The 12,236-nt window shown below is 43.4% G+C and overlaps 1 protein-coding gene across 3 annotated transcripts in view; it reads right to left on the bottom strand.

Moving 5' to 3' along the window:
- The window catches only part of TXNRD1 (thioredoxin reductase 1), a 62,184-nt gene extending 53,449 nt beyond the window's left edge, over positions 1-8,735 (bottom strand). Inside the window, exons 1-2 of one of the 3 annotated variants that reach the window (XM_036866026.1) lie at positions 8,473-8,621; positions 6,876-6,985 (exon numbers count right to left, since the gene is read on the bottom strand). Coding sequence is in view for 1 of the 3 variants with exons in the window: in XM_036866023.1 (XP_036721918.1) it covers positions 8,315-8,377 (63 nt within the window). In the remaining 2 variants the exon portion in view is untranslated. Of the gene's footprint in view, positions 1-6,875; positions 6,986-8,314; positions 8,430-8,472 lie in introns of those variants that run through there. The other 2 variants (XM_036866025.1, XM_036866023.1) reach the window with 2 other exon arrangements.
- Between the last annotated feature and the right edge of the window lie 3,501 nt (positions 8,736-12,236).

Genomic DNA, 12,236 nt, shown 5'->3' with positions numbered 1-12,236 from the left:
CCAAAGCCAAGAACCAGTCAGGTTTGAGTCCCGCACTCTAAAAGATATGCTTATCCTGCTGTTAGCTACCTCCTGACACTTTTCTGTTCCTCCTCTCACAGCAGTTTTTCTCCCCTCATCCTGCCAGGGTATTGATTTAATACTGAGCTCTGAAGAGATGTGGTGAAGGCCTAGCTTGATTTGCTGGAGTAGCTGGATGTTAGGTATATGTTCTCTTTCATCTGAATTTCCTTTAAGGTTATGTTTGTGTGTGTATATTTTTGCTTTGTTTAGCTTTTCAGTATTAAAGGTAAACTTTCCAATGATCAAGGCAGATCTGTGTTTTTAAATGAGTTTCTGAAAAGACCATGGACAGTGGAAGGAGGCAAACCTGGGTTCCATTCATGACCTATTAGCTATTAGCACTACCTTAGGTTGCTTATTAACCTGTCAGCCTCCAGTCTCCTCATTTGTAAGATGAGAATACTACTACTTACATCATAAAGTTACTGTAAGTATTGAATGAATGAGAATTACGTGATAGATCTGACAATATTTTCAACTATTGAGCAGGTACTTAAATCTTCAGTTATCCCAAAGATAGCAAGTGTTTAATAAACATTAGACACTAAATAGGAAAAAAAAAAAGTGTATACAAACCAGTAGCTTCACTCCTGGGATGTTGTTTTAGGAACAGAAAAATATTTTAAAGGCTAAATATCCATAAGGAAGACAGGGAAATATATCTCACTATAATAATACCAGTGAAAAGAAATTTGTCATATAATAAAACTTAAAAACCTACTAAGGCTTCAACTAATGGAACTGTGTATATAGCACTTTGAAGGGTAAACCACTCTACTAGAAATTCTGAATCAGGGCCATGAAGAATCTGAGATTATATGCAAAATTCTTTTTTCTTTTTTTTTTTTTTTGGAAAATTTATTAAATTTAATCAGTGTGGGTTTATTTAAATTCTAATGTCAGTTAAATGGCATATAATTTTTTTTTTTTTTTTATAAAGTAGGCTATTTAATTTTATTTATTTATTTTTGGCTGTGCTGGGTCTTCGGTTCGTGCGAGGGCTTTCTCTAGTTGCGGCAAGTGGGGGCCACTCTTCGTCGCGGTGCGGGGACCGCTCTTCATCGCGGTGCGCGGGCCTTTCACTATCGCGGCCCCTCCCGTTGCGGGGCACAGGCTCCAGACGCGCAGGCTCAGTAATTGTGGCTCACGGGCCTAGTTACTCCGCGGCATGTGGGATCTTCCCAGACCAGGGCTCGAACCTGTGTCCCCTGCATTAGCAGGCAGATTCTCAACCACTGCGCCACCAGGGAAGCCCCAATTTTTTTTTTTTTTTTTTTGGGCTGTGCCACGTGGCATGTGGGATCTTAATTCCTCGACCAGGGATCGAACCTGTGCCCGCTGCAGTGCAAGCCCAGAGTCCTAACTACTGGACTGCCGGGGAATTCCCGCACAATTCTTTATGTATATTTTTCTCATAAATGGTTCCTTGGACTTCAGCAGGTTCTTTGAAAAAACCTGGTATCTAAAAGAGGCTTTGAATAACTGTTCTATTCAAATAAGAAGGCTTTACTGTTAGTTGAAGTAGAAGATAAAATGACAATCAAGCCCCACAAAATAATTTGGACCTGCCCACTGAAATACTTTAGAATATATAAAACTTCCACCCTTGCTCTGTGGTTGAAAGTCATATATTTAACTGACACTTCAGAAAACCAAGTGCTGGCTGACTTGCCAAGCCTGAAGAACTAACATAAACAAGGGTGTGAGATGAGAATAGAACCTTTCCTGTTGTAAGAGCCACTATCAACTCTCTTGGGACACCTCAGAAGTCAGCAATGACCAGGAGCATCATTCTGATAGACTAAGGGTAGGAAAGCACTGGGTATTCGGCTTCTAAAGGAGGCAGCCTTGAAAAAACTCAGCTCTGGAGCCCTGGGTTAAAATCAAAACTAGTGCTTTCTTTGCAGTTTGAGTTTCCTCTTTTGTAAATGTCTTCTGTCCGATGTCTTCTCTGTCATACAGAGCGGCCACGACTCTTTGTAAAAAATCATATACAAACATCTGTTGACAAAAGTATTTTAAAATATATACATTGCCCTACAGACAACAAAGACAGAGCCTAGCTCAACATCGAGAACACAGGGGCTCAATAAACAGTAGCTAAATAGACATAATGTGACTTTCTTCTCAACTGACCTGGACACAGCTACATAAACTGAAGATGGACAATGCCGCTATCATACAGCTCTTTTAAAAGTCTGAACTGCTTTATATGCTGCCTAGAACCTCTCCTGAACTATTATACTTGGGGCTTAATCGCTAACAGTCCACTTTCACCAAATCAGACACCTTGTAGCTAAATCCCTCACTGAAGTCAGTCCTCCGGCCCTACCATCAACCATTCATTCCACAGGTATTTACTGAGTGCATACTAGGTGTTAAAATAACACATGGAAGATACAAAGATAAATCATTTTCATCCTAAAGGAGGGTATAATTTAGCAGGCACAGAGGAATGCAGTTCCACTCAGCAAGCATGCTATGCACAAACGCCAATTTGCCAGAGCTATGCTAGGAATACCAAGATTTGCATGGGCTCAGCCGTGAATCATGAGCACACAATCACACCAGGGAGATCAGGCACGCATCCCAATAGCAGTAACACAGAGCCAAGTGCCAGAAGTGTGAGAACACCAGAGTGAACTTTACAGACAGGCCTGCGCTCCATCCTGGCTCTGCTGCTTTACTAGCTATGTCATCTGGGCGTACTCCTTAAGATCTGAGGGCCTCCATTTGCTCATCTGTAAAACTGGATCACACCACCTCCTTCACAGGACTACTACTGGGAGGATTTCAATCAACTAGGTTCCACAGCATTTAGAGGCTAGCACACAGCAGACGTTCAATAAATGGTAGCTGCTATCATTGACAGACATTCATTTAAATATCTGATGAGCTCTAAGGCAGATCCAGAATCACAGGCACAAGGAATAAGTCTAACTCTTCACTTCTGATATTGGCAGGACTCCTCCCTTCCCAGAGACAGGGATTTGTGGGAGTGCTGCGGGAGCAGAGGAGGGAGAGAACAGGCAAATCTGGCCTTGTACTCTGACACAGGTAGGCAGTTGGAAAAGTGGGTCTGAGCAGGAAGAAAAGTCAGGAAAGAAAATGAAGAACAGAACAAAGGAGGGAAATTTTAGGGACCACAGCTCCAACAGTATTCCCACGAGCTTCCAGTAGAGGTAAAAGGGGGCAGAGCACGAGATCACCAGAAAAGCAGGTTGGGGCCAGACCCTGGAGGACACAGAAAACCAAGTTAAGAAATACATACTCATCCTGGATGCAGATCTGGGGGCAGCAAAGAAGCAATCAGGAAGATGGTTCTACAGCAGATGGACTGCAAGGGCAGGGAGATCAGAAGCGGGCAGCCAGTTAGCGACCGTTCAGGTAGGAGGCAACAGTACCTCAAGTAGCCTGGGCAAAAAGTTAATAGAAGAAGTGGGCACCTGTGTGGGAAACAGGCCCTGGTAAATGAACAGACAGGAAAGGTGAGAGGAAATCTGAAGCCTGGACCAGAACAGTGACACCACTGTACGAGGACTGACAGACAGCAAAGAAGAGGTTTGTGTTGTCACCTGGTTAAACTGGGAGGAGAAGGCACTGGGTCTCACCATGCATTCACAGCTAGCAAAAATTTTACTATATAATCAGCACCAAATAAATTTATTTGCAGCACTAGCAATCTATGCCTCTTGTAAACACTGTTAGTCCTTACTCTTACCTTCTTAAATAAACCAGAGTCAAAGCAGTCCTTCAATTCTCCTTAGGCCTCAACCTTAACTAGGCCAAAAAGCACATACACTACTAATCTCCCCGGAAGGGATTATCTGAGGAGAGAATCAAGTTTTCTGCCCGTTTTGGTAGAGTATTAAGAAAGAAAGGGACTGGTCAGAGAGTTATTAAATTACCACTCATTTCCCGATGTCTATTCAGTTAGGAGTCTGGTTTCTGGTAACTTTTAGAAGTTAGGCTTGAGAAGAGACCTGCCTGTTTCAGTGCCTACCCCGGGCCCAGAATGTGGGGGGCCCCCAGCCTGACCACAACACCATCACCTCTGAGCTCCTCCCACACTGGCTCCATAATTCCCTTGGATGTTAATCATGCACCGCTTTGTGTCCATGTTCTCTCCTATTATTGCCTGGAAGAAATTAAGTCCCATGTTGCAAGTTTTAGTCTTAATCTCCCAAGATTATTATCTCAAACTACTGAAGTCTTAACTATGTCTGGCACTTTGTATTCCAGTAAGCACTTTTTCACTCACTTTGCTTTACCTCTCAATACCACCGACAGGCATTCATTTTATATGAGTGGTTTCAAAACTCTGGAATCCTGGAGACACTGATTTACATATAAGAAAGAGTCCCTGTAGGAAAATTTGCAAGCTTGCTCTTAAGAACTAAAATGTTTATGAAAGCCGTATGTCTTTGTGCAACAGGAACTATATTCATAGTTCTTACAATTTAGTAGCTAGCTAGTGCTAATTTCACACATGCACATACAGGCCCTGACCACAGATAGCATAGTTCCCCATTTTTCTATTCAGGTAGAAAGTGTTACTTGCCTGTTAAGTTACTCTTTGCCATCTTCAAACACCTTTTAGATATTAAACAGTAATCTTTTGTTTGGTTTTCCTCGATTCTAATTATTTAGCAACTAATCGTGACCAAACTACCTTATACATTAAAGTAAGTCTCAAACGTGATAGTTATACGAATTACCTGAGGAGGCTTGTTTAAAATAAATTAAAAGGCAGAACCTAGTCCCTTACAGAGGGTTTAATGAACAAGATCTCAGGTAAAGCCCAAGCATGTGTGTTTAATTAACAAGCACTCCAGGGGACTCTGTGCAGGTGGTCCATAGTCTACAGTTTTTTGAAAGGCACTTCTTTAAAGCCTTCATCCTGTAGGTAGTCATCTAAATTTATCAGTTCCTAGTAATAGGGCTGTACTCCCTGGTCTTCCATAGTACGCTGTGAAAACAAGGCAGGTTTTGCTGCTGCTGCTATTTATTGAGGAGAAAGGAAGACGAAGGAAAAAACAATAATAAGAGGAGAAAAGAAAAGCACATGTTTTAACGAGCTCCCTCCCTCTCCATTATTTAGGTTGCAACTAAAGCAGGAAATCTTAACCTTTTTTATGGTGTGGACTTCAGGATTATAACACTAATCCTATAAGCACTCAATTCTCCACTAAATAAATGCCTTTCTCCACTCAAACCCAACGTTCCCTAAAGAATTTCAAGACCTACCATTTAGTCCCAAATGTGGGCAACAATTATCTAGAAATTCACAAACATTTCAAAGCAGTAGCCTTACCTTGTTGTGTCTTCTTCCACATCTTAGTACTCATTAAAAACCAAAAATATATCAAATGATACAAAGGAGAGTGGTAAGTTTACTTAAAGGAGATGTACTAAATCATTCTTTAAAATTTAATTATAACTTGGTGGTAGGCTTTTCATTCATGGCATTGCACCTCACTAAATGTCTGAAATTAACTATGATCATAAAGAATTGAGAACATCAGATCTTACCAATAAAGTGGGTGCAAAGCTTATAAAAAAGTGATTTTACTTTTTACTCCCACTGGTGTTAAAACTAGGACATCTGTAGAATTATATAAAGATCAAATGCCTATACAGCTTTTTAAGTGCAAAGTTTATGACACAGGCGGAAAAAAGATCAGACAGGAAAGAATATTAACAGGACTCTGTCTCATTGTACTGCAAACTGTAAAGGGCTGAGTAACACAGTGTATTTGATATCAAGCTAAAAAGCCCTTAATCTCCGTTAATTAGTTTCCATTAATTTAGTAGTTGTCTTGAAGTCTATCTCCATTTCTTATACCCATTCTTCAAAAAGGTAATAAATAAGATTCTTTTAAAAGAAAAGGTAGGAAATAAAAATACAAATTGTTATAACCTTCCTAAACACACACACACATCAAAATACATTGTTACACTTAACTGAGGCCTCACGCTTACTTCTAAGAGGCAATGTTAAGTATGAGATCCATTTCTTTGAACATTACATTGATACAAACAGACAAGGAGGACAAAAAAATCAGCAAAAGTTAAAGCAGATGTATCAAGGTGATGGGATTCTGAGGCTTTCTAACCTGGTCATCCACGTTGCATATCCCCCCGCTAAATGTGCACCCAGCCTCCCAGCATCTTGCCCGTATGGCGGGCCATGACCCATCCGCCCCTCAGTGGATGATCCTAAGGGAGGGCTGCCACCACGCTCACCACCACCCAAAGGAAAGATTTCTTTCTCTTCTTCCCCTCTACCCAGTTGTTAACTCTGGGCTAGAAAAGAGATACCTGAAGGGAAATGAACTCACTCTAGGAGCTTGCTGGTTGCTCTCCCCTGAGCCTGGGGTTCCGGGGTTTCTGGGTTTCCCTCCCCGAGAATTAAAGAGGAAGACGACAGGGACGGACAAAGATAAAGCATTTCCTGACCCACTTTTCTCAGTACGTCTATAAACGACTCACTTTCAGCAGTTTACACTGCTGCTAAAAAATTTTAAGTTATTTGGATTTACTGGGAAGGAAAGAAAAAGGACACTTTAAAAAACCTATTTTAAAAGATGAAAATAGGTCCGTCTGCCCTTCCAAGCTTCCCACTTCTGAAATGTGTGTCTCATCCACGTCGATTAACACGTGAGCTGGCCCCCACGTTTCTTTGTCGTTTTCTAAGGATGTGCTCCGTTTGGAGGTTCGCTCACGATCACCCTGGCTTTGAGACCACGACCGGATCGATGAGCTCGTTCGCAGTTCAGGCGGCAAAAGAGACGTTAAGGTCCCCCACCTACCTTCAGGGTTGGACCATGGCCGCCTAGCTTTCTCCGTTTCACAAACACAACGGGTACGTCGGTTTCCCAGGTCAGTTCGCAGAGCGCTCCCTCGAGGCCCCGCCCATTCTCTGTGGCGCAAAAGCAGAGCGGATCCGGTCAGTCTTTCCGCCCGCGGCCGCGGCGGGAAGTGCGCGGCGGGGGCGGGGCTTCCGCGTCCCAAACTGCACTCGCCCGGGCGACTGCCCAGGCCCCAGCCCCGGCCCTGACCTTGACTAAGGCCCGCCGCCGGCTCGGGTCCGGACCTACACGCGGGCTGGAAACATGGCCTCGAGGCCAACTACAAACCCCACGATTCCGGCCGGAATGGAAGAAGAGCAAGTCTCACTAAAATACACGTCCCACTTTCCCAGTATGTCTGGAATTCAGAAAAGCCTCAAAAGCAAGCTTAAGGCACAATTAATTATCTCAGCTTTCATAAAACACCTCCCAACTTAATCTTCCTTTGAACTCTGCATCGTATACACAGAATGCCAAAAAACCAACTTCCAAAGTTTCTCTGAAATTTGAAACCTCGAGGCAAAATTAAGAACACTGCCCACTTGGGGTGCTTTTATTTGAGAACCTTGAAATAATACAGCGACCCCCTAAATGACATGCTGGGTGCAACTGGTCCAATTTTACAAACGGGCGAACTCAGGTAGAGAATGAGTCAGTGAGAATTAAAAATAGACTCTAGTTATACTGACATCAGGTCCATTCATGAGACAAAAACCACACCAGCCCCCAAAAGTATAGTTGTTTGACAATAACAATAGTAATAGCAGCTAACGATTCTGTAGTGCTTTGCATATGTTAATACTTAATCTTCATAACTACCCTGTTGAAGTAGGTCCAATCAGGTCCATTTCACAAATAGGGAAACTGAGGCACAGAAAAGCTTCCCTACCCAAATTCAAGCAGCTAGTCAGTCAACAGCAGAGCCAGGATTCAAACAAGGCAGTGCAGTGTAGTCTTTAACCCCTACCCTGTACTGCCTGATACAGTGAGATAAGCACCGGTTCCTCTTAGTTGTCTCCTTTAACAGCCTAGGGAAAGTCACAGGAGTCTAAGCCTTGGTCTCCGCACTTGAACACACGGAGACACACGTGATTTGCCAATCTCACAATTTCTGAGGATTCAGTGGTGTGAAAATTCCTCGAAAGGCATCCTTTAATCGTTATACTCGCTTATTGCTGACAAGGTTCTGTCAATCCATTCATCATATTATCACCTACATTTCAAGACTCGTGCATTAAGAAATGATACAAAAACCATTTTCTCCGATATTCTGCAAACCGTCTCTATAAAGAAGAGCTAGAGACAGGAAACCACCAGCCGACAGGGGGCCGGTCTCACCTACCAACACGCCAAGCTTTCACCGACCCGGGCGAAACAATGAACCCCGCCAAGAAGCTCACCCGACTTAGAGAAACCTCGGCCCTACTCAGACACGCATTCAAACGTCTCCCCTTCCCCTGCATCCACAAGGCACCCGGCAGGAGGATGCTCTCGGCCCAGAGTGCTCACAGCCCAGGGGCCTGGGGCTTCCTCCGTTTTCAGTAAACCCGAAGCTTACACGAACGCGAGTCCTTGGGCACCAGGCGCTCCTTCAGACGTCCCAGCACCTGCCGCTCCGGTGCAATGCGGGACTGAAGCAAACTGAAGAGAAAGGGCTGCGGGTTCCCAGTAGCTCCGAGAAGCCACGCCCTCCTCTGAATGGGCGGGCAAACCGCCAGAGTCAGAATGACAAAGCAAAAATCCACTCCTCGTGCAGCACTGGCAACTAGGCTGATGGGCTTAGCAAAGTGGGATCTCCTAATTGGGTGACAGCACATCCTCTTCCTGCTCACAGCGCCCCCAAACCAAGAAAGGAGCAAAAACAATTTAAGGAATGTTGGGAACCGGAACCAAAAGGGTGTGCCTTAATTGAACAAAACTGGACTATGCCCTCGGGCAGTGACTCCAGAACTTTGCTACTGATGGTAATCATGCGAGGATCTTCAAAAATACTGACGCCTGGCTCCCACCCCCAGACATTCTGATGTAATTGGTATTGCGTGCGACCTGGCCGTCTGAGGTTTTTAAAACTCCCTGGATGATTCTAGTGAACAGCAGTTTGGGACCCATTGCCCTAAAGTAATGGATTTGTCAGTCTGGCGATTCCCTAAAGGAAGCGATTAGGCTTTAAAAAAAAAAACTTCTAGTCCATCCTGACTAATTCTGAAAAGAAGTGACAAATTTTCACCAACACATAACTTCGCTTTATAGTACTTCCTCCTTATCCCACTCAGATTTTGGTTCGTCATGTTGTTTAAGGAAAACTGAGTATATTTAACTCCAGCCATGCCAGGCACCTGCAGCCAGCTGCCCAAGTGAGCCACACTCTCTCATACTTCCCTGCTCTTACTCATATTCTTACTCAGCACCTTGCGCTAGTAGGTGGCTATGAATATTTGATGAATAAATAAATAAATGAATGTCTTTCCCACTTCTTCGTCTGGATACTGCCAAACTGAAACACGCTCAAGTTGCTGGTTTCTAAAGGCTCCGTGAAGCCACAATTTGCTCCTTTTGAGTCCCCTCCCAGGTGCAAGGCAGAGGCTTGTTGCAGCCTCTCAGTTTCAGAACGCGTGTACACACACACACACTCTACACATTGTGGGGGAGGGAAAAAAACCTTTAGCCTCCTAGGTTCTTCTAGCTGGTCTAAGAATTAAATTGGCATGAGACACATTAACAGGAGAAAATCAAATTTAATTACATACGTAGCGGAGCAAGAGCAGAATATGAGGTCCAAGGACAAGTCAGGCAACTGAAGCTTGTATACCTTCCCAGCGAAGGAGAAGAGGGTAAGCGTTTTGGACTTCAAAGGGAAGGCAACTTACAGGAAGATGAAAATGAGCAAATGTTTGATAAACAAATGTTTGCTGAGTCATGCAGACACAATGGGACCCAGAGAGGACTTTGATCAAACAGGCCTTGCTGAGTGCCCCTAGTCTACCACACCTAGTTCATGGTATACTTTAGTTTTCTATGGTGATAATTGTTCTTCCTGAATAGGCCCTTTAGGCGGTTAAGGGGAGAAGGTAGAAAGTTCTTCCTGAGGTTTTGTTTCTTAAAAATAATCAGCCCCAAATCATCCTCAAACCAAAGAGACACATTTGGGGCTGGAAAGTTTTGTTACCCTACAAGATGCTAAACTGACACTCTCCCTGTTTGGTGGTTATTTATGTGAGTGCCTAACCTGATTCTGGGGTCCTTAGAAGAGAAGATGGGTCTAGCACATAGGTGTTCAGGAAACAAGATGACTTAGGAAGCAAAGAAAGAAAAATGTGAAGGAAAGACAGCTGGGATTAAGGGAGAGAACTTACCATTTACTCCCAGCTGCTGTGCCAAGCTTTGTACTAACCAGTTTACGTGCCTTCTTTCATTTAATCTACACAAAACAACCAATGAGCTGGCATCGTAACTCTACATTCTTAAACATCCATAGAAGCTGACCAGTTTATGCAAAAGCACGTCTTTAGGATAACAGAGGGACTTTAAAATCATTTAACTTAATGTGCTAAAAGCAAGTGATAAGGGTGACTTCTAAGAGCCTTCAGGGACAGACAGGTCCGAGTTACCATAGTTAACATTTTCTAATGGCATTCCAGAAAAGGCTAGATAAGGCATTTTAACTTCAAACTGTTCTTAAGTGAGCAGATTATAGCACAAATCCCGAGAGTAGCTCCATGTAGTTATTTTTTAAGTTAAAAAAAAAAAATCACCGTTAAAAAAAGCTTCACTTTCCTTTCAAACCATTCTTGCTACAGTTCAGGGCCCAGATGCCTTACCCTTGTCAGGAAAGAGAACGCCTTAGTTCTATTTAGTTGCTGGTTAATGGAAGAAGAGCCGCTCGCTGGTACACACACACCCCTCCCCCATTTCTCATCATGCAGCATTTGTTCTAGTGGTACATCTTGCATCTCTTGCCTGGGTTCATGTTATTCCTCCTGCCTAAAATTATCTTCCCTCCCTAAGGGCCTACTCCCTCAAAGCTCATCTGAAATGTCATCTCCTGTGGGAGGGCTTGCCTGATTTCTACCCTGTGTTTATCACTCCTTCTCTCTTCTGTGTCCCCAAACACCTAAAAATAATTACAAATCACCTAAATCCAAGAGAGTTTTGAGAAGGCAAAACCTTGCTTGATTTATCATGCCCTCCCAGAACCTGTTATATATAGTAAGTATGCAGAAAATGCTGGAAAAGACCCTCTGTTCCTGAGCTGTCATCTAAGGACACTATTAACAGGTCTATGCAGGTGTTCAATGAAGGGTCCTATTGCACTAAACTACCATTCCTCAATAAGCCTTTCTCACACATACACACTGAGCTAGAACCACCTTTCTGACACCCAGATCTTCTCAGCGCAAACCTCCAGTAGTTCTCTAGGAACCTCTAAATAAAGTCCAAACTCCTCAATTGTACTGACTTGGCAAGGGCCACCCTTGTTAAACCTAGATGTCCACATATACTGTACCCTACTTAACCAGAAAACATTGCTGGAGAAAACACAGAAATTAAAAGTAGTTTCACTTTAGGGCTTCCCTGGTGGTGCAGTGGTGAAGAATCCTCCTGCCAATGCAGGGGACACGGGTTCGAGCCCTGGTCCAGGAAGATCCCACATGCTGCGGAGCGATTTAAGCCCGTGCGCCACAACTGCTGAGCCTGTGCTCTAGAGCCCGCAAGCCACAACTACTGAGCCTGAGCCCTAGAGCCCAAGCTCCTCAGCAAGAGAAGCCACCGCAATGAGAAGCCTGTGCACCGCAAAGAAGAAACAGTCCCCGCTCGCCGAAACTAGAGAAAGCCCACACACAGCAACGAAGACCCAACATAGCCAAAATAAAAATAAATTAAATAAATAAATTAGAAAAGAAAAAAGAAACAGCCAACGCAAGAGGGACACTCTGACTCTCCTTTCTGTCTCACTGAAAAAGGAAATAAGTCACTCACGTGAAATGTTGCACTCCTTGCATCTAGAGGTAGAAGGACACCCTTAATGCAAAAGATAGGGAATTTGGGGCCAGGAAGACTATATAAACAAACTCATTACTTCTTTAATATACTACGCCAAGCCCAAACTCTGCTGATATTTGTCACTAGTTGGGCACCCAAAACCTAAGTTTCTTTGTCCTGTCAATTCCTCACAAATGTATTGTTTCTTTGTCTAAAAAAGTATAAAAGCTGCCTGCTTTGGCCACTTCTTGGGTACCATTTCTATGGGATCTCCATGCGCATGAATTAAAATTTGTTTCTCTTTCTCCTGTTAATCGGTCTTGTGTCAATTTTATTATTGGT

The sequence above is a fragment of the Balaenoptera musculus genome, chromosome 10, assembly GCF_009873245.2.
Source record: "Balaenoptera musculus isolate JJ_BM4_2016_0621 chromosome 10, mBalMus1.pri.v3, whole genome shotgun sequence".
Taxonomy (NCBI): domain Eukaryota; kingdom Metazoa; phylum Chordata; class Mammalia; order Artiodactyla; family Balaenopteridae; genus Balaenoptera; species Balaenoptera musculus.
Note: the sequence above shows the minus strand (reverse complement) of the source record. Positions and strands in the feature narration are given on the sequence as shown.